We start from the raw sequence: 21870 nt of genomic DNA, 5'->3' as shown, positions 1-21870 counted from the left end.
AGGCAGATGAGGGTCTTTCAAGGTCCTCCAGTGTGCACCACAGTGTGCACGCAGTGGAATGGGAGGGAATATAACAAGGAGGGGGTAGGCAAGGGAACACAGAGGGAGGAAGGGAGGAATGTTAGAACAGATGTATCATTTTCCCTGCTGAGAACAGGGAAAATCTTGTTCCAATCAAACTAAAATTGAGGACAGCTACATGGTCAGGGTCAAAGACAAGATTGTGAGAGCCTGGGGCCGGGGATATGGCCTAGCGGCAAGAGCACTTGCCTCGTATACATGAAGCCCTCGGTTCGATTCCCCAGCACCACATATACAGGAAATGCCCAGAAGTGGTGCTGCGGCTCAAGTGGCAGAGTGCAAAAAGAAGCCAGGGACAGTGCTCAGGCCCTGAGTCCAAGGCCCAGGACTGGCAAAAAAAAAAAAAAAAAAAAAAAGATTGTGAAAGCCTTAGCATGGAATTGAAGGCTCTGCAAAGTTCATTCATATCACAAAAAAAGAGCATTAAATGTGCAAGGTGTAAAGGTCCTAAAATTATCAAGGAAGTTTTTATTTTTGCCACAATTACTACTTTGATACCTTTTCTGAAATCCATCCCCTTTCTCTCTCCTCATCAAGTCGCCATCTATGTTGAAGACCTGTGCTAAATTATGTATTGGGAACTCTAATCCCAGATCATTTAGGAAGCATCAGGAATGTGTTTACGTTCATGACTGCACTTAATCCCTAAACACAACCAGAGGAAGGTGCAGGTACTTTATTTCCATTTTCAGAGTAAAGCAAAAGGAGGCGCTGGGACGTGAACATTCACCCGTCTGATTCCATCGAACAATGAATGAGCAACCCGGGCTGTTGTGGGGACTCTAATGTAAGGATTTCTAGCTCTCCAATGAGGTGGAGGGAACACGCGGGCGGGAGCAGAGGCATCGCCTTCCGCGCGCGCTGTGCCTTTAAGAGTCGCCACCTCCCACCAAGGATGCACCGGCAACCACCCCGCCCCCCCACGCCGAGCCGAACTCCGCCCACGCTCCCCACCGAACCCCGGAACCCCTGGGCCTGGGTCTGGGTCCGCACTCGCCCGGCGTCGCCCCCAGCAGTTCCCGGGAGGCGCGTTCCCCGCCCGCCGCCGGCCCACCACGCCCCCGGGCGGTGCCACTTTCTAGACCCTGGTCCGGGCCCCTCCCAACTCTGGCTTACAAGGGCGAGGCCTCGGCGCCCCCTCCCAGCGCCCCAGACCCACGACAGCGTGAAGGTGACCTCCCTCGGGGGCGGCACACGCCGGGTGGTGCCAGAACTCGCTTACACGTGGTGAGCCCGGAGCGCGCGGCCCCTCCCCGCCACGCGCCCCGTGCCGGCGGCCTGGCCACGCCCCTAGGCGGCTCCTCCCCGCGCCCGAGCGCCCGTGCGCCGGTGCGCGCTTCCCCCGGCAGGGGAGGGGCGACGCGCACACCGCCGAGCGCGCGGGCGGCCCGTCCGTGGGCCGGATCTGAGCCGCTGGAGTCGCGCGTCCCAGCTCCGCTGCGCCCCGCATCCTCGGTGCGCTCCAGCTGGGGAGGGCGCCGGCACCGAGAGCCCAGGACTCGAGTCACAGGGTGCATGACCTCGGGGCTTCATCTTTGTAGAGGCAGGCATCACTTTCCCTTCTATCTCGGGGTTCTTGCAGCGCCTCAAACTAGATAAAAATGTCGTTCATTGGATGTCAGAGCATTTGAGCTCATCTGTGGCTGTTTGCTGAGTTTCAGTGTGGGGCTACATCTGTGACAAAGTGAGCTTCCTTCCTTTTCTAAGTCTTGATCTCTTCCCCTCCTTCCCCAAGGGGGGGAAATTCTCTCTTCTGGGACGACGCCCCCAGAGAGAAAGGATCGGGCGCCCTACCTGCTGGCAGGTGTCACCGAATGCGCTAAAATTGCAAAGGCAACGCGGAGCCAGGAAAAGCTTTTGAGAAGCAGATGGAAGTTCATCAGCTCCCCCCCACACCCCTCCGCTAGCCCCCAACCTAAGAAAAGAAACCGACCTCATCCTTCTGCCTCCCGCCCCCCCAAAATCCCGGGCGCGAGACCGCCCCGCCCCACCGTCCAGCGATTGGGAGATGCAAATACCGGGTTCTCTGCCCAGCAACGGGTGACGCGCCGCTGAGCGCGGGGCGTGGCGGGGCCGCAGCCCAGGCGGGCACCTCGGTGTTTACACGGGGCGGCCCCGCGCGCGCCGCAGCGGCCCGCAGACGGCGAAAGGGGGGTGGGGGGGAAGGTGGCGCGCGCGCCGGCGGGGCCGCGCGGGGAGAAAGACACTGGAAGGCGGCGGCGGGCGGGGACAGGCGCGCGCGGGCCGCGGCGGAGCCGGAGGCTGCGAGAAGAGCTCGCGGGGGGCCCGGGCGGCGCTATTTCTCCACCCCCGCAAAACAATGTGCGGCGTGCGGCAGGGTGCAACTTGCCCGGGGCGGCGGGGGCGCGCCGAACCCGCTTGAGACCGCGCCACTGACCTCCCCCCACCCCCCGCCGTCCGTTGGGCCGGAGCGCCCAGCTCCTTGCTCCCCAGCTCACAGGGGCCGGGCCGAGCCGCGGGGCGGGGCCGCCCCTTCGTCGCAGCAGCCTCCTCCCCCATCCCCAGCCGCGGAGGATGCGGACGGCCCCCGGCGGCGTCTAGCGGCCCGGGCCCAGGCGCGATGGTGCAGCAGCGGGGCGCGCGGGCCAAGCGGGACGGCGGGCCGCCGCCCCCGGGGCCCGGGCCGGCGGAGGAGGGGGCGCGCGAACCCGGCTGGTGCAAGACCCCAAGCGGCCACATCAAGAGACCGATGAACGCGTTCATGGTGTGGTCGCAGCACGAACGGCGGAAGATCATGGACCAGTGGCCCGACATGCACAACGCCGAGATCTCCAAGCGCCTGGGCCGCCGCTGGCAGCTGCTGCAGGACTCGGAGAAGATCCCGTTCGTGCGGGAGGCGGAGCGGCTGCGCCTCAAGCACATGGCGGACTACCCGGACTACAAGTACCGGCCGCGCAAGAAGAGCAAGGGGGCGCCCGCCAAGGCGCGGCCCCGCCCCCCCGGAGGCGGCAGCCGGCTCAAGCCCGGGCCGCAGCTGCCGGGCCGCGGGGGCCGCCGGGCTGCGGGAGGGCCCCTGGGGAGCGGCGCGGCGGCGCCGGAGGACGACGACGAGGACGACGACGAGGAGCTGCTGGAAGTGCGCCTGGTGGAGACGCCCGGACGCGAGCTGTGGAGGATGGTCCCGGCGGGGCGAGCCGCCCGGGGACCGGCCGAGCGCGCCCCGGGTCCGCCGGGCGAGGGGGGGGGCCGCGCCAGCAGCCTCCCCGACCCCGTCGGAGGAGGAGGAGCCGGAGGAAGAGGAGGAGGAGGCGGCCGCCGCGGAGGAAGGCGAAGAGGAGACTGTGGCGTCCGGAGAGGAGCCGCTGGGCTTTCTGTCCAGGCTGCCCCCGGTCTCCACCGCCCTGGACTGCAGCTCCCTGGACCGCGACCCGGACCTGCTGCCCGCCACGGGCACGTCACACTTCGAGTTCCCGGACTACTGCACCCCCGAGGTGACCGAGATGATCGCGGGGGACTGGCGCCCGTCTAGCATCGCCGACCTGGTTTTCACCTACTGAGCCCACCGTCAGCGGGGCGCGCACGCCCCCAAACCAGCTGTTTACATACAGGAATCAGGTATTGGGGCCCCTCGGAGGCCGAGGCTGGCACCCCATCTCCCGCGCAGCCTCTCCCCCCACTCCTCCTGGATGTGCCCATCCCCCCCCCAGATCCAGAAGCGCCCTTCCCCCACAGACACACCCCAAGGCAGCCCAACCCCCACCCTTTCCCTGACATCCAGGTCCCTCCCCATCCAGTCCTCACCCGCACAGCCACCAGCAGCCAGCCCCCCCTCCGATGCCGACTAGCCCCCCTTTACAGACCTGCACCCCTCCCCCCCCCGCCTTGCTCACGCCCTTCCTCGTGGCCGGAGGACACGCCCCCTCCCTCGCTCCGGATCCCCCTCCGCCCTCGCCTAGCCTGCCTTCGGGGTTGGGGGGCGATCCTGAGGGGCGGCCCTCCCGCGCCCCTCCCCCACCGGGGGTGGGGCGCGCTCCTTCCACCCCCCCACCCCAGCGCGACGGCCCTCCCCCTCCGCTTGGGCCCGCCCTCCTGCGTGTGCGCATGCCCAGTGCTGCTTGGGAGGAGGGGGCTGATCCCGGGCCAGTTGCAGGCTTCCTGCCGTTTGCTGGGTGAAGGAGGGCGGTCGACGAGTGTGGAGCGATCCTAAGAAATCCTTTGATCCCAGAGCCCGTGGCTCCCACCCAACCCGACGGGGCGTCACTGCCTTAATGGGAGGAGCACTGGGAAGGGAGAGAGCTGTCCGGGTGGGGTTAATTTGAGCTGGAAACTCACCTAATGGCACGGCCCCTTCCCCCCCCCCCATGGGGTTGCCCACGCCCACCACACCCTAGGCTTCAACCGCCGTTGCAGCCAGACTTGGTCCCCAGAGACGTCCCTTACTTGCCCCCGAGAGATTTGGAGTCAGGTTTTTGCAGTCTGAGAAAGGAAGGGACCGGAAAACTTGAGCTGATGCACCCACCCATCTGGAGACAGGTCCCAGCTGCTCCCTCCCCCACTCTGGGAAACGCCCTATCACCTCAGGGCACCTTCTCAGCCCGGGCTCCTCCCTAACAACTGTCCCTTCCAATCACCCAAATCCATCCACAATCACAGCTGCAGTATTCAGTGGGAGAAACTGAGGCACGCTGGTGCTAGGAGCTTGGAGCGGCAGGAAAGAGTGGTTTGAGAGAAACCATCGTCCCCGACCTGGGGGACCGGATAAGGATGGGTTGAGGAGAGTGGACGTAGGCCGATTGCATCCCAGCCTTTTCCCGTGTGAAATAAGGACGGCGCTGCTGTTAGAAAATCGTGTCCAGTTCAGGGTGTCCTTGGGAACCCTGCCCCCACGCTGTTAACCCTCTCACCCCAAAGCCCCGGCCCCCCTCCGGCCTCTCCCTCCACCCCCCTGCCCTCACTACCTGTATCTCACCGGCGTGTGTTCACCCTCTGGGTGCTCACACATTCTCATTCACACACACAAATCTCAGGAACAAACGGTCCCAGAGTCCTCGGGGACCCCTGCCCAGGATCTCCGCAGGGCTCTGCCCCACGCGTTCCCTTCGCTGACAAAGCCACCAGCTGCCTCCTTTAAGCTTGGTGCTCCGGCTCTGGGCCTATCTTGCGCTCTTCTTTTCGTTTTCTTTCTTCTTTTCCTTCTTTTTTTTCTTTTTTAAGAAAACAACAAAAAGACAATGAAAAAAATGTCATGTGAGTGCAGAGATGTCACTGTCTGTGGTCTTGAAGAACTAGTCTTGTAGCTGAGTTGGGGGGGAATCTCTCCCTCTGGGGCGCTGGCACCCACAGCAGGACTTCCGCCAGTCTGATGCCAGGACTGAATAAAGTGTATTTGCCCCGACCTCGCCCTGTGGTTCTGCATGTCTATGCTTTCTTCACCCCTCCCCACACTGTGGCCTAGATTCCATAGGACTTGGGCCCTTGCAGAGAGAGTTGGCTGTCTCTGAGCAGAGCATCTAGGCCCTCTGGGCCTCTCTCCCTTTGTCTCAGGACTCCCTGCCTTCCCAGAGGATAGCAAGCTGGTCCCTGTGGTGTCCACGACGCAGGTAACAAACCAGTGTGTGTCTTGGGTAGACCCTGGTCATGACCCAGTGGTGGCAGCTGCCCACCTCCCAGTGGAGACCCAGTGCCAAAGCAGCACACGGTAGTAGCCAGATAGCCACATGTTTTCTTTTTTATTGTTTTTTTTTTTTTTTCAAAAGAAGCTGGAAATGTGATTGTTTCTGCGTCACCATCATTTCAAAATGAAAGTTGGGCCAAATGAGAACAGGTGTAGGCAGGTCTGAGCCAGGGGATCAAGTTGGGCCTTACCTAGATAATAATTCAGAAGCAAGGTTGGTCACACTGCTCGGAGCCCAGCTCCTCTGAGCCCATGTGACCTTGGGCAACTTGTCCCAAGTCTCTGTATGTGTTAACAGGAGGGCCATGATGGGACCAGCTTCACAAGATGAAATGAGTTAAGCAGAGAAGCATTGGACAAGATGTACCCCATACATTGTGTTTGCTCCATGGTCCAGAGAAGGAAGCTGGAGGTCACAGGGGGGACCAAGGTCACTGACATGCCAACATGGTCTGTGGAGTGCTTCCTTCTCCCTGTGCTAGTCTGCAGGTGTGTTAGCCCAAGGCCTGGCAAACTCAGGCCAGCAGCACTGACTTAAAGTGAATAACCAAAAGTGCCACAGAAAACACAGTTCCTGCCTGTCGGGTTCTGAGTAACATGCTTTCCCTCCTCTGCCCCCAAACATCCCTACCCCTAATTCTTCCATCTGCCAGGTCCAGTGAATTCCTAAGCTCAGATGAAACCTGTTTTTTTTCTGTGGAAACCAAGGCTTATTAATGTGAGAATTATGAGGGCTCCTCTCATCCTCCTAGTTAGAAACAGGTTGGGGAGAAGAATCAGAAGAGTTTGGGGAGTAGCATCAAAAAGGTATAGAAAGCCAGGCTCCGGTGGCTTACACCTGTAATCTTAGCTACTCGGGAGGCTAAGATCTGAGGGTCATGATTCAAAGCCAGCCTGGGCAGAGAAGTCCATGAGATGTACCTCTAATTAACCATCAGAAAACTGGAAGAGACACTGGCTCAAACTGGTAGAGTGCCAGCCATGAGCAAAAGAGCTCAGGGACAGTGCCCAGGCATGGAGTTCAAGTCCCACAACCAACAACAACAAAAAGACATGGTGGTTCATGTCTATAATCCTTGCACTCCAAGAGGATGGGGCAAGGACGTCACAAATTTGAGGCCAGCCAGTAGGAGAGGGAAAAGGAAGCTGGCCCCCTCAAGGAGGCATAGAGGCAGAGAACACTAGCACACACAAGTCCCTGCAAGGAAGGGCTTCCAGCCTCGGGTCAGCTTCTCAGGCTGCCTCTGCTGTCCCTTGGCTGTCACACCTCATCCCTACGGTGACGATTTCTTCCAGTGTGTCCTATCTTGCCCCATTTTTTTCTCACAGATATCCCTGTTAATAAACATCTTGCACTCCAGACTCATCTCTTTGTCTGCTTTGGGAGAACCGCAGCAGAGAGCTCAAGGGTAGACAAAGGGAGTTGGGTCACTAACCTGGCTATGGCAGCCAGATACCTCAGATCTCTCTTCCTGTCTCAAAAGAAGTCGAGTCTCTAACCTTCAATGCTCTCAGCACCAACTTTGGTATCGTCCAAGTCTGTCCAACTAGGCAGCCTTCACCGTGGACGACCACACACAGAGCTCTACCCATCCACCTCAGCACCTCCCCCAGTCAAGGCAGCTGTGATCAAGGTGGCTGGCCTTCTGCATGGCTGGTGAGGGAAAGCCAAACTCCTAGCCAGAGAGGGTGCCTGAGCTGGGGTACCTTAGACCAGCCCCTCTGCGGGCTTGCGGGGGAGGGGGGGCTCGCCTGGGAAAGCCTGGGGCACCAGTAAAACCGGGCTGTCTTGTTCTGGTTCCTTCCATTTCAGGCCTGAATGGTGGGTAAGGGACTCTGGGGACACCTGGTGGCCGATTTGTAGAATGCACATCTGTTCAAGTGGAGAATGGCGGTGTTGGCCCACTCCTCTCCACCCAGAAAGTCATGGAGTCAAGGTTGGCTCATGTCCCTCACAGGGACAGTTGGAGCTCTGGGTTCCAAGGCTTGGGAAGCACTCATACAGCCTGGTGCTGGTAGCTCACACCTGTGATTCTTGCTACTTTGGAGGTTGAAATCCAGAGGAATGAGCTGTGAAGCCAGCCCAAGGAGAAAAGTCTGCAAGACTCCATCTAATCAAGCCTGAAAAAAAGCTGGGTCAGAGGTGTGGCCCAAATGGTAGAGCACCAAGTGAGCAAGTGGAAGGCCTTGAGTTCAAACACTAGTACGGGTACAACATCCATATACTGACATTGACTATTGTGCAGCAGATTAACAAACAATTGCCTAGAACAACCACCATTGATTGGTCACAGTCCATGAGTCAGGTGTCCAGAGAGGTCAGGAGTTCGAAGACACATCTTGACCTCTGCAGGTCCTCTTGGGCTGACTTGCAATCCTTGATGATCCACAGTGTCTTTTCCAAGCACCTCTAGTTAATAGGCAGAGTTGAGTTCCTCTGGTTATAGGACAGAAATGCCTTTGTCCCTGGTCCCACTATTTTTGTGCCACTTTTTATATGTACGTGTGCCAGTGCTAGGGCTAACTTGCCATGCTATTGCTCCGGTTATTGGCTCAGAAGGAACCATCCCCAAATGTATCTGGTGAATAGATAACATTCAAGGGCCCAGGGCTTTCACTTGGCTTTTTCATTCAGGGCAGGCACTTTGCCACATGAGCCACACCTTTTCATCCAGCTTTTAATCAGGTTCATTGGAGATGAGTCTCCAGGATTTGTCTTCTCAGTGCTTTGAACTAGGCTCAGGTTTTCACTTCCTGAGTGGCTAGGATTAGTGCCCCGCTTTAGTGATGGCTTTCAAACATGACTCCAAGTTCAATGACATTCTCCCCCTTGGTATGGGCTGGCCTTCCCCTTCACCTCACTGTGTCTCGGTAACAGAAAGGATGCAGCAGCTGGGCGCCAGTGGCTCACACTTGTAATCCTAGCTACTTAGGAGACTGAGACCTGAGGATTCAGCTTATCTCCAATTTACCACCAAAAAGCCAGAAGTGGAGTTGTGGCTAAATGGTCGAGCACTGGCCTGGAACAAAAAGAAAAAAAAAATCACCTCTGGGACAGAGCTCAAACCCTGAGTTCAAGCCCCAGGATTGGAACACACACACACACACACACACACACACACACACACACACACACAGAGTTGTGAAGCGCAGGGTTTGTAAGGCTGAGTCACTCCCAGCCCCCACACCAAGAGGCCAACAAGCCTAACTGCCATGACATGAGCAGCCCTGGCCACATGGGAGATACCTGTGGGTACTCCAGTTGACAACCCAAACCTGACAGGCCACCTTTGAGCCCAGAAACCTCCAGATGACTCTAGCCCTGTCCTTTCCCTCCCTCCCAGCTTTTGGAGTATCTTCCCAGCTGAGGCTCAGCCATCACGGAGCGGAGATGAGCTGTCCTTGCTGTGCCTCGCCTGAATTGTTGTTGTTGTTTTGGTTTTTATTGCCAGTCGTGGGGCTTGAACTCAGGGCCTGAGCACTGTCCCTGGCTTCCTTTTGCTCAGGCTAGCACTCTACCACTTAAGCCACAGTACCACTTCTGGCTTTTTCTGTATATGTGGTGCTAAGGAATCGAACCCAGGGGTTCGTGTATGCGAGGCAAGTACTCTACCATTAGGCCATATTCCCAGTCCCTTTGATGGTTAATTAAAGATAAGAGTCTCATGGAGGGGCTGGGAATATGGCCTAGTGCTTGCCTCACATACACGAAGCCCTGGGTTTGATTCCTCAGCACCACATATACAGAAAAAGCCAGAAGTGGCGCTGTGGCTCACGTGGTAGAGTGTTAGCCTGAGCAAAAGGAAGCCAGGGACAGTGCTCAGGCCCTGAGTTCAAGCCCCAGGACTGGCCAAAAAAAAAAAAAAAAGGTCTCATGGTCTTCTCTGCCCAGGCTGGCTTCGAATTTGGATCCTCAGATCACAGCCTCCTGGGCTGCTAGGATTACAGGTAGGTGTGACCCACAGGTGCCAGCCTCCTTAGCTCTTTTATAGACTTATGTATGAGCTACTCCCTAACTCCTCCTCAGGCACACTTGCCCATTCCCAGAAATAATGTGCTCCCATACTGTCTCTGCTCTTGTTGAGAAATCAGAGGGGCCTTGGGCTCTTCACACAGCCCCCTTTAAGCCCTCAGTTTCTCCCAACCTTCCACTTAGGTGGTTGGGCTAGAAGTCTTCATGAGCATGCCCAGCTTGGCACCCGAGGCAGCTCCTGAGAGGAAGCAGAGGTGTTTGCAAGCAGACCTGCCCATCTCGTTCTACGTTGCCTGGTGATGGATGCCAAGTGGCTCTCTCATCCCTTTGGGGTTTCTTAGCAACCCAGTTTCTCACTCTCAGTTGATTTGGGGGTTTCCTTTTAACTAAATGTCAAGTTCTTTTTCTGTTCCAGAAAGCCTGAAGCCAAGGGTCTCTATGGAATCCTGGACACAAACCCAAAATGGAAGAAATCTGGGGTGGGGGCTGGGCAGGGTTTTCTGTGTAACTTGGAAAAGCTGCCTCTGTGCCTCTCATCTCAGGTTCTGGTTTTCTGCCACCAACTCTTTAAGGCTTTTGTATGTGTTGGGTTCAATTGCTGAATTCAGCCTTGTGTCAGAAGCTCATGCCTGCAATCCTAAGCTACTCAGGAGGCTGAGATCTGAGGAGCAGTTTGAATCCAGCTTGGGGCAAGAAAGTCTGTGAAACTCTTAGCTCCAGTTAACCAGCAAAAAGGTGGAATTGGAGCTGTAGCTCAAGTGGTAGTAGAGCGCAGTCTTGAGTGAAAAAGCTAAGGGATAGCTCTCAAGCCCTGAGTTGAAGCCCCAGGACTGCCCCCACCCACCACCAAGGAAAAAGAACATTTTGATTTAAAAATGTGGTAAAATGCATATCATGAACTTTGTAAGTTTAATCCTTTTAGGCATACAATGCAGTGGCATTAAATATAGTCATACTATCGAGTGGACCAGCACCATCCATCTCCAACATGTTGTTTTTTTTCTTCTTTTTATTTATTCTTCTGGTCCTGGGCCTTGAACTCTGGGCCTAGGCACTGTCCCTAAGCTCCTTTTGCTCAAGGCTAGCATTCTACCACTTGAACTACAGTACCACTTCTGGCTTTTTCTAGGCCTGGGTGCTGTCCCTGAGCTCTTCAGCTCAAGGTTAGCACTCTACCACTTTGAGCCACAGCACCACTTCTGGTTTTCTGGTGGTTCATTAGAGCTAAAAGGCTCAAAGACGTTCCTGCCCAGGCTAGCTTTGAACCATGACCTTCAGATCTCAGCCTCCTGAGTAGCGAGGGTTGATTACAGGAATAAGCCACCACACCTTGGCTGAAAACTTGATCTTCCTGCCTCAGCCTCCAGAATGCCTGGGTTACAGGTGTGAACCACCATGCCCAGCCTGCAGCACAAGTGGGGTTTTTTGTTTGTTTGTTTTTAATATTTCAAGGAATCAATCACAATACTATTTTCCATAGCATCTGTACCATTCTGCACTCTCATCAGTTCACAAGAGCTCCAGTTTCTTTACTTATCCAACATTTCCTTCCTTTCTTCTTGTTCTTAGGCAGTCATTATCCTAATAGATGCTAGTGATTAGGACCAATCAGCCTGAGACAATCACCAGCCCACGCTTGTGAAATGTTTGGGCATGTGATTTATTTATTTATTTATTTTTAGGTTTCTACTTCATTTGACTCATCATTCTATGTACTAAAACCATGCTGGGCTTGGTGGAGCAGGTGCTTAGCAAAGTGCAAAAGCCGCAAGCTCCCCTGCCCTCCCCCCACAAAAATAAAACAAAACCAATAAACCACACTACCCATTGTAAGGTTCACCAGAAAGGAAATCCGCCACATGGTTCAGGCAGAAAGGAGCTTATTGGGGGGGAAAGCAAACTGCCAGCCCACACAAGAAGGAGGTGCGGGGAGAGAGAAAGGAAGAAGGGAAAAAGAAAAGAGCAAGAGAGAGTAAGAGAAAAGGAAAGAGAGCGAGGACTGTGTTGATCCCGATTATATAGGAAAGGGTGAGAGATATGGCCAGGTGGATTGGCCACAGAGAAGGAGGTAACTGCCTCCAGGTGTGCCAGTTACCTAGGTAACTCAGGTACCTCAGGTACTGGGCACAGACTTAGACAGGTGGGAGGCATCTGCATGGAGTCCTCCCCGGGGGTGGACCTTACACCTATAACTCTGTTATTGTTTGAAATAGGGGCTCATTATATAAGCTTGGGCTCTTCCTAAGTACTCCCAAGTGTTGAGATTACAAATACATGCTTACCATACCCAGCTTTAACAATTTAGCTATTTTCTTTTTTTCTGGTATTGAGATTTGAACTCAGGGAGTTCGCTTTGTTGGTGCTCTACCACATAAGCCACACCACCAGTGCCTCTGTTTGCTTATTATTTTGGAGATAGAGTCTTGTGGTGCTCTCTGCAAGGACTGGCTTTCAGCCAGCCCTCTAAGCCTCCTGCATAGCTAGGATTACAGGTATGACCCTGTGTGTGCCAGTGCTGGGGCTTGAACTCAGGGCCCTTCATTCTAGGCTTTTCCCTCAAGGCTGGTGCTTTACCACTTGATCCACACCCCTACTTTGGCTTTTTGCTAGTTAATTGGAGATAGGAGGCTCATGGACTCTCCTGCCTGGGCTGGCTTCAAACTGCAATACTCAGATCTCAGCCTCATGAGTAGCTAGGATTACAGGTGAGAGCTGAGGTTTACCTGGTTTTACTCTTCAATGCATTGTGAGTCAGCTTTGTTCCCTAGCTGTCTTCGGTGCTCTCTTATTCTAATGGCGGCTCTCCAGAGCAACTGGTGCAAAGTCGTACCTCTAATGGGTTCTGAAGCTGCAGTATTTCATTTATCTGAGAAGTTGTGTGAGCAATTCTTCACTGAAAGCTTTTTACAATCCAACCTCTTACTTTTGATTGATTTTGACCTCTGGGGTGTTTTAATCCCAAGAGAGGGAAAAATTTTAAATCGAAGTGAAGGCTATACCCTTAATCTTTGCCCTAGAGCATTTTCACAAATTCACAGATTTTTCTTTTTTTTCTTTTTATTCACAGATTTTTCTATGCTCAGCTCCTTGTTTTTTTGTTTTTTAATAACTTTATTGTTGCTGGGCACTAATGGCTCACACCTATAATCCTAGCTACATAGGAATTTGAGTTCTGAAGTTCAAAGCCAGCCCAGGCAAAAAATTCCCTCTGAGACTCTTATCTCCAATTAACTACTGGAAGACCAGAAGTAGTACTGTTCAAAGTAGTAGAATGTTAACCTGGCAGTTAGTTGGAGATGTGTCATGGGCTTTCCTGCCTGGGCTGGCCTAGAACCTCGATCTTCAGATCTCAGCCTCCTGAGTAGTTAGGCTTATAGGAACAGGACCAGCACCTGGTCCTGTTACCCCTTTTTGTTTGGTTTTGTTTTTTTGCCAGTCCTGGGGCTAGAACTCAGGGCCTGAGCACTGTCCCTGACTTCTTTTTGCTCAAGGCTAGCACTCTGCCACTTGAGCCACAGTGCCACTTCCGGCTTTTTCTGTATATGTGGTGCTGAAGAATCGAACCCAGGGCTTCATGTCATCACCAGATGAGCACTTTACCACTAGGCCATATTCCCAGCCCCTCCAGTTATCCCTTTTAAGAAATTGTTGTAAAAGGGCTGGGAATATGGCCTAGTAGAGTGCTTGCCTTGTATACATGAAGCCGTGGGTTCGATTCCTCAGTACCACGTATATACAGAAAAAGCCAGAAGTGGTGCTGTGGCTTGAGTGACAGAGTGCTAGCCTTGAGCAAAAAGAAGCCAGGGATAGTGCTCAGGCTCTGAGTTCTAACCCCAGGACTGGCAAAAACAAAAATGTTGTAAAAGCTGGGTGCCAAAAGCTGGGTTTAATCCTAGCTACTGAGGATCCTCTTGCCTCAGCCTCCTGAAGAGCGAGGACAGCAAGGTGGTACATTTCAGCCTGGACTTCTATATCTCCTTCACCTTTGCTTCTGACACTCCTACTGAACCACAACCTTCCTCTCAAAAGACAACACCTCTTGTTTTTCTCTACAGCAGGTTATCAGATGCCAGGCCACTCAACTTTCTATGTTACTTACTGACCAAACAACGAACAATAATAATAGTAACAATAATTTTGAGTCCATGCCAAGAGCTTTGAACCTCTCATTACATGCACATTTCATTTGTTCAACCCTTTTGAGAGGTGAATTACTTGTCTCCATTTTATAGAAGAGACTGAGGCTCTACATCAGCTGCAATCAGCAGAACCAAGATTCTCTGGATCTCTTCGCCTCCCCAGTTCAGCTCACAACTTTCATGCTGTATCTCTTCCCAGTGGCCACCTTCCTTTCCTCCTAGAGTATACCGAAGCCCTCTTTTGCTGGCTCAGGGTCACCCCTCCCCCCCCACGACTTCATCTCTCTCCATCACCTCTAGAAACTCATTTGCCCCATCCATGGAGTGGCCTCTACCAACACACACACAGAGTTAAATAAGCACTGTAGTACACCTGAAGCACTTCAAGACATAAAAAGCATCATGCATTTGTGGCTGTGTTCAGTAAATATTTACTGAGCTCTCTACTTGATTCCAAGCACTGTGGGAGGCTTGGGGATAAACAAGAAAGAGGTAGCCCCTTTTTGTAGGCCTCAGTCATCCCGGTGTGCCCACCCTTCAGAACAGACAGAGGCAGAAGAGATGCTCAAGCTTGAAGGCTTGTTTTTGTGCCATGGTCTCTGGTAAGATTCCAGAGAGATCCAGGGGCTTTCCTAAAATCACACAGCAAATGTGTGAGCCACTGGACAGGCATGGAGTTGCTTCTGCTGTCTGGCCCAAGCTGATTCTCTACAGAGAGGGCAGTTGGCACACACTGTCCAAGGCAAGACTTGGGGTAGGCTGGGACGCAGAGTCAGAGAGGGAACAGGGTGAGACTCCCCAAGATCACCCCCCATCCCAACTCCCACCTTAGGGAAAGAGGGACTCAAAGAGGAAAAGAAATGGAGGAGATAATAAGAGACTGTTGAGAGCCCTCAGGGAGGGATTAGGGGGCCCCCTCCTAGGGGGAGGGGGATTTCCAGAAGGTGCCAGTAGGGCTCAGTTGGTGTGGCCTGATGATGTGGGGCCGGGAGGGAGGTCTGGCTGCGAGAGCAGGTGCTCAGATGCGAGGCTGTGTTGGAAGGGGGGCTCTGAGAGGAGGTGCGGGTTTTTATGGCAGGGTGGGAGATACAGTCAGGAGATGGAGGCTCAGGAGGGGATGCGTGGGGGGGGGGGGGCGAGGAGCGGTGGGAGCTTGGGTGGGGAGGTCCAGGCCCTACGCGAGGGAGGAAGGGCTATGAGGTCCGAGCTGGGGAGAAGGGGGCTCGGGAAAGGTTCACGTTGGCTGGCTGGGAACGCAGTCTGCAAAGCCAGCCCCTAGGGGGAGGCGGGCGTCCCCTCCTTCTCCCGCCCCCCTATCACCCCCCGCCCGGGACTGCGGCGCAGGCGCGAAGCAAACCCACTTTTTGCTCGGCTCGGGTTCCAGCCCCAGCTCCTGCCCGCTCGCCGGAGACCGCAGGCGGATCGGATAGGTGAGCTCAGCCCCCGCTCGGCGTCCGACCCCTCCACCGTGGTGTCCGCGGCTCCAGCCAGCCCCGCCTGCTCCCGGAGCCCCAGCCGCGGCCGGCCCGCCGCGGGCAGGACGTCCGCGCCCGAGCCCGGGGCTCCGGGGGGTGGAGGGGGGGCTCGGAGGGGAGGGTCCCGGGGAAGTAGCGGGGACCGAGACAGCACGGGCCTGGCGCCCCTCGGCGCCGCAGGGTCAACAGACCTAGGCGGAGGCTTCGAAGGCCAGATTCCCCCCCCACACACCCCGTTACACCGGTCGAAACCCCCGTATCTACTTTGCCCTGCCTCAGTTTCCCTCTAGGCCAGGGTCGTAATTAATTTCGTCTAAAGGAGGAGTGTTCAGATTGGAAAAACACGGTTCTGTGGGGAAGGCTTGTTTCCGTGCCCCTCTCCCCCGGGGGTGGGGCGGACACCCCTTCTCCCCGCCCGGGCAGCGTGGGGCTGTGGGTTGGGCGGGTCGGCGGGTCGGGGGGGTGGGAGGTCTGGGGACGACCCGATGAAGCGGTGCCGAGACGGCAGATTCCACCCATCTTCGGGCCCTCGGGCCGGTCGCCTCCTCCCGGCGCCTCCTCCGCAAAGCGCCCCCCCCGCCCCGGCCCCCTCCCCTTCCCGCTCCCTCCCCACTCAGCCCATCCCCCGCTGCCGGGGAGGGACACCTCCCCTGCGGTTCCCATGGCAACCCGCGGGATCCTCCGGCTCCTCGACTCCTCCCCGCAGCCCTAAAATTGAGAGGGAGGGCCCAGGGCGAGGGGGCGGGGCCGGGCCGAGGGGGCCGCCGTCAAGGTCACCTTCCTTCCCCGCAGCGGCGGGGCTGCGTGATTACCATACATCTGGGGTTGGGTGGGCCGTGAATGAAAGGGGAGCGCCCCCCTCAAGTCCCCTCCCTCCCCCCCAGCCGGAGGTCTCCGGTTAATGCTCGCTGCTCCCTCCCAGATCGCCCTGGGCAGCTCATTCATTCATCCCCGTCCCCCCATCGCAGCTGCTTGGAGGCCCGTACCGCGCAGGCCACGCCCTCTTCCAGCGAATTAGCCACGCCCCTCCCGTCAGTGGCCACGCCTCCGTCGCCGCGCTGGCCCGCCCCCACTCCCCACCTGATCCTTGCTCCAACCCTCTGGCCCCCTCCTTCCTCTCATTCTTTTGCTTTTGGCCCCTGCCATGTCCCACTGTGTGTGTGTGTGTGTGTGTGTGTGTGTGTGTGTGTGTGTGTGTGTGTGTGTGTGTGTGTGTGTGTGTGTGTGTGTGTGTGTGTGTGTGTGTGTGTGTGTGTGTGTGTGTGTGTGTGTGTGTGTGTGTGTGTGTGTGTGTGTGTGTGTGTGTGTGTGTGTGTGTGTGTGTGTGTGTGTGTGTGTGTGTGTGTGTGTGTGTGTGTGTGTGTGTGTGTGTGTGTGTGTGTGTGTGTGTGTGTGTGTGTGTGTGTGTGTGTGTGTGTGTGTTCACCTCTTTCCTTTTCCTTCCATTCAACTATGAGGAGGATGGAGAGCCTTGATCAGTGGATGGGCTTTATTGACAAGCAAGGAAGGCTGTGTACTTGTGTATTTGGCAGGGTCTCCAAGAAACACTCCGTGTGTGTACATCTGTGTGTTTACGTGTGTGTCTGCCTTTGTACGTCTCTGTGTGGTGTTGTGTGTGTGTGTTCACAATGATTGGAAAGGCGTGGGGCTGGGATGTGTCTTACCTTCATAGCAAGCACACTTTTTATTTAGTTGGAATCTTCTTGGCAAAGCTGAGGCCCTGATGCAGGGACGGGGGGAGGGGGGTGTTGGAGTCAGCCTTGACAGCACCCCTAGAAGAAGCTCTGAAAGGGAGCAAGGCGTTGAAGGATATGGAGCAACAAAGAGTTCAGAATGGAAATGAAGAAATTTCAGTAAGAATTACAGGAGCTACCCTTAGTCAGCACTAAACACAGTTACTGAATGAAACAGGAATCACCGTGACCCCTACCTTGAAGATAAGGAAACTGAGGGTGTGAAAGCCCTTGCCAAAGGTCACACAATGAGAAAGCAGTAGGCATGGGGCTCCAATCTCGAGTCACACACTGGGTGGCCTGTCCACACAGACTGGGTAGTAAGCTCACACAAGGATGGGCGGTCCTTGGGCTAAGCACTCAGTGATGGGCTCATTCAGAGTGCTCAGGGAAGTGGAGTTAGGGATCTGGAGGGCCTGGCTGGCCCCTGAGGGTGGAGCATTCGGGGTGAGAGGAAACTAGGGCTCCCACTGGCCCTCTGCCAGCTGCACCTGTGCCCACAGGGACCCATGATGCTGAGCTGCAGCCGCTCCTGTGCTTGTAGCCATGGCAGCAATGCTGAGGAGAGCAAGTGGTATGGAGTCCGCTCCTATCTGCACCTCTTCTATGAAGACTGTGCAGGTACTGCACTCAGCGACGACCCTGAAGGACCCCCGGTCCTGTGTCCCCGCCAGCCCTGGCCCTCGCTCTGCTGGAAGGTAAGGCTAGAGCAGTTCCTGTGGAAATGAGGCTGGGCTTAGGGCTCAGAAGACAGCATGAACACAGATAATAAGAAGTCCCGCACTTTAAGCAACAGGAAGCCCAACTCAAACCAGTTCTAATAATAAAGCTCATTTTCTAGAAGAAGCCAGAGGTTGAGGGCCTTCAGGTAAAGTTTGATCCAGAAACTCAACCCAGTTTTTTTTTTGGGGGGGGGGTCAGTTGTGGGGCTTTAACTCAGAACCTGGATGTTTGTTGCTGAACTCTTTTGCTCAAGCCTAGGACTAAATGAAGGAGGGAAATTCCACGTTCCTGGCTGGGTAGGAAGATTCAATATTGTCCAGTCACTTCTTCCCAACCTGATCCATAGATTCAACACAATTCCAGTCAGAATCCCAGAAAATTGCTTTGTGAGTATCAACAAACTAGCTTTATAGTTGGTATAGAGAAGGAAAAGATAGCCAGAAATTAAAAGCATGTCACCAGGTAGGTATAGTGGTATACACTTGCAGTTCCAACATTCCAGAGGCTGAGACTGGAGGACCAGGAATTGTAGGCCAGCTGGGGGTTACAGAGGCACCACCTTATACCACCAGGTCAGGTGTGCAGAAGATAGAGGAAGGAGATTGTCTCAAGAAAGACTTCCAAGCTGGGTGCCAATGGCTCACGCCTATAATCCTAGCTACTCAGGAGGCTAAGATTTGAGGATCACAGTTCAAACCAGCCCAGGCAGGAAAGTCCGTGAGACTCTTATCTCCAATTAACCACTAGAAAATCAAAAGTGGCACTATGGCTCAAAGTGGTAAAGCACTAGCCTTGAACACATAAGTTCAGGGACAATGCTCAGGTCCTAAGCCCAAGCCCCATAACCAACAACAAAAGGCTTCCAAGACAAGATATGTATTTATACATTCTAAGGAGCATGCTGGAGGATCTTGAGTTTGAGGCCAGCCTGATTCATACAGAAAAAATATAATCTCACGTCTAGGCACTGTGCTAGGCTCTTGGAGGCACAGAATTGTCCTCGGTCCTTGAAGAACTAGCTGTGAATGTAGCTTAGTGGTAGAGTGCTTGCCTATCAGGCAGGAAGCCCTGGGTTCGATTCCTCAGTACCACATAAACAGAAAAAGCCAGAAGTGGTGCTGTGGCTCTAATGGCAGAGTGCTAGCCTTGAGCAAAAGCAGCTCGGGTAGTGCCCAGGCCCTGAGTGTAAGCCCCAGGACTGAAAAAACAAAAGCCTCCTAGCTGTGGTCCAGTCATTCAGAAAGCATGTGTAGGCAACAGAGAAGCCCAAACAGTTGCACTCACAGGGCTCTCATCTATTGAAACAGACAAACATTACGTCCCCAGGAACTACAATAACTGTCCCAGTGTGCTGTGGGGTAGGTGCCCTGAAGGATAGGTGGGCACAAAGTGGGACACATGCCCAGACTGGAGGGGTCCTGGAAGGTGTCCCTAAGGAGGGGCATTTGGGAGGAGAGACCAGGAGGGAGGCGGGGAGAATAAAGGACAAGGGGGTAAGATGGGGAAAGCCACTATAAGATGGGAACTGAAAAGGAAATGAAGAGGCCTCAAGATTCCAAACAGAGTCAGATGTGGTGGTATACACCTATAATCTCCCAGTACTTGGGAAACTGAAGCAGGAGCATTGTGAGTTCAAGGCCAGTCTAGGTTACATAGCAAGATCCCGCTTCACAAAACCGAACCAGAACAAACCAACAAGGAAGGATTCCATGACATTCAGATCTCACAGGTGTGTTCTCTGATTCCCGCCCCCCCCCCCCGTACCCCATCTCTCTCTGTTAATCATGGGGCTTGAACTCAGGGCCTGGGTGCTATCCCTGAGCTTTTGTGCTGAAGGCTAGAGCTCTATGACTTTGAGTCACAGCTCTACTTCTGGTTTTCTGGTGGTTAATTGGAGATAAGAGTCTTATGGACTTCCCTGCCCAGGCTCGCTTTGACCGGAAATCTCAGCCTCCTGAGTAGCTGGGATTACAGGTGTGAGCCACCAGCCTGATTCCCATCTCCTAAGGTGAGGTCAAGAGTTTACCTTTCCTTGCAAGTGGGATCCAAGGTGATCCTTAGCAGGGACCCCAACTGACGCTGCCTGCCTCCTGTTCTGTCTGCCTCTCCCCAGATCAGCCTGTCCTCAGGGACTCTACTCATGCTGCTGGGTATAGCAGCCCTGACCACTGGCTATGCGGTGCCCCCCAAGATGGAGACGGTCAGCGATGGCAGGTTTCCCACGCTGGATGCGCGGGCAGCCGACTACAACCGGGCCTTGAGCACTTGCCGTCTGGCAGGCACGGCGCTCTGTGGGGCGGCTGGGATCCTGCTAGCCGCCTGCCTCTTCTGGGCCATGACGGGCTGGATGAGCCAGGACACCAAGGCAGAGCCCTTGGACACCGAAGCCGACAGCCATGTGGAAGTCTTCAGGGATGAGCCCGAGCAGCTGTCCCCCATCTTCCACGATGCCAGCGGTCAGTCTTGGTTCTCCACACCCACCAGCCCCTTTGGGCCGTCTTCGGTCCAGACCATCCAGCCCAAGCGGGACTCTTGAGCACAGAAGCTCAAGGAGGAGCCTGAAGCCTCCTCCCCAGCACTTCTCACCCCCCACCCCAACTTCTCCTTTCGCCGGACCCTTCTCTTCAAGTCCCCCCCACCAAGGCCCAACTCTGTATCCACTCTGGAGCCCCAGTCCCAGCCCCTTCCCCAGGAATAGGGTCCTAACCATCCAAGACACCTCTCCAGACTCCCCCTACCCCAAGCCCTTTCAAGGGTAGAGCACTTCCCTCAGCCTCTCCCCACTCTTCCCCATCTGTGGCCTTGATTGAGCCCTGCCCTTTCTGATCAATTCCCCCCTTTTCCTCTATGGTGAGGGGTCTGGCGCAGATTGCCATGTCTGTGACATTCCTGTCTCCTCCATAGACAAAGATGGTGGTGGTGTTCTCGTTCACCAGGATGTGGGCACACAAGTCGTGCCCAGAATGTCCATGTGGACTTGCCCTCCAGCATAGAGTGAAAAAGTTGACCTCTTTCTTCATGGTGTTTTCTCCTGCACTGTGGCACAGAGCATCACAGTCTAGTCAGTGGTGGGCATCTCTTCCCCTCCCTGCCCCCTCCATGTGCAGATGAGAGGCAGAGGGAGGTTCCCAGGGTCTCAGAGCAAGAACCTCCCATCACTGGTTCTTCAGTGGGGACAGAAACCGCAGCTTCTTTGTTCCTAGGGATCAGGGACTGGTTTGGTCAGAGAGACTCACCTATAGCCCCAGGTGACACCAAAGATACTTTGGGTATGAATATAAATAATATCTAAGAGCCAGGGAATATAAGAAGTCTCTTAAAGGCCACCCCTGTAGACACCAATGCCCACTGGCCCTGACCTTGACCCCGACCTTGACAAATGTCCTGGAGGCCCAGCCCTTTCTTCTACAGGCCGCCAGACAGGCAGCATCTCCTTTCTCTGCCACTAGGGGGAGCCCCGAGACAGCAGGAGGGACTGCTGCAGGATCTCATGGCTCCCAGTGTCCTTTCCCCGTGAGGCCTCCGGGAAGGTTTCAGGTCTTCCCAACCAGGCCAGACCCCGTTGTCCTTGTGCCCTGTGTCTCCTCCCATCCCACTTCTCTCAATAAACAACTGGGATGGACACTGCCTTAGCTTCCTTCCTCCTGGGGTGTGGAGATGGGGGGAAAAACAGACTCACAGGAGTGCCTTAGCTGGGTGCTGGTGGCTCATGCCTATAATCCTAGCTACTCAGGAGACTGAGATCTGAGGAGCATGGTACAGAGCCAGCCCGGGCAAGAAAGTCTGTGAGACTCCTATCTCCAATGAACCACTAGAAAACCAGAAGTGGATCTGTGGCTCAAAGTAGTAAACCACTAGCCTTGAGTGACAAAGCTCTAGGACAGTGCCCAGGTCATAAGTTCAAGCCCCATAACTGACAACAACAACAACAACAACAAAAAGAGTCCCCTACTGTGTGCATAAGTCCATTGCTTCTCATTTTCCCCTCTTTATGGTACTGAGTTTGAACTCAAGGCTTCTGCTTGCTAGGCAAGGCTTCTACCACTGAACCACTCCACTAGCACTTTTGTACTTTAGGTTACTTTGGAGATAGCACCTCATGTGCCTGCCT

At 54.9% G+C, this 21870-nt stretch overlaps 2 protein-coding genes across 2 annotated transcripts; both read left to right on the top strand.

Annotated features, from left to right (window-relative positions):
* Positions 1–2299: 2299 nt before the first annotated feature.
* On the top strand, positions 2300–5438 carry Sox12 (SRY-box transcription factor 12). The gene is given in 2 exon segments (XM_048348954.1): positions 2300–3282; positions 3284–5438. Coding segments are annotated over 2 exon segments (936 nt in total). The 5' UTR covers positions 2300–2662; the 3' UTR covers positions 3600–5438.
* Positions 5439–15195: 9757 nt separating this feature from the next.
* Positions 15196–20441, top strand: Nrsn2 (neurensin 2). The gene is made up of 3 exons (XM_048347446.1): positions 15196–15258; positions 17540–17734; positions 19873–20441. Exons 2-3 carry the CDS (start codon positions 17546–17548, stop codon positions 20293–20295), a joined length of 612 nt encoding a protein of 203 aa, XP_048203403.1. The 5' UTR covers positions 15196–15258; positions 17540–17545; the 3' UTR covers positions 20296–20441.
* The last annotated feature ends 1429 nt before the right edge of the window (positions 20442–21870 follow it).

This window comes from Perognathus longimembris, chromosome 6, assembly GCF_023159225.1.
Source record: "Perognathus longimembris pacificus isolate PPM17 chromosome 6, ASM2315922v1, whole genome shotgun sequence".
Classification (NCBI taxonomy): domain Eukaryota; kingdom Metazoa; phylum Chordata; class Mammalia; order Rodentia; family Heteromyidae; genus Perognathus; species Perognathus longimembris.
This window is presented reverse-complemented; position numbering and strand designations above follow the sequence as displayed.

Bases quoted from the DNA above. Each gene is read 5' to 3' on its own strand.
- Nrsn2 (XM_048347446.1), top strand. From the start codon at position 17,546: ATGATGCTGAGCTGCAGCCGCTCCTGTGCTTGTAGCCATGGCAGCAAT. The intron at 17,735-19,872 runs GTAAGGCTAGAG...GCCTCTCCCCAG, and splicing joins GGCCCTCGCTCTGCTGGAAG to ATCAGCCTGTCCTCAGGGAC.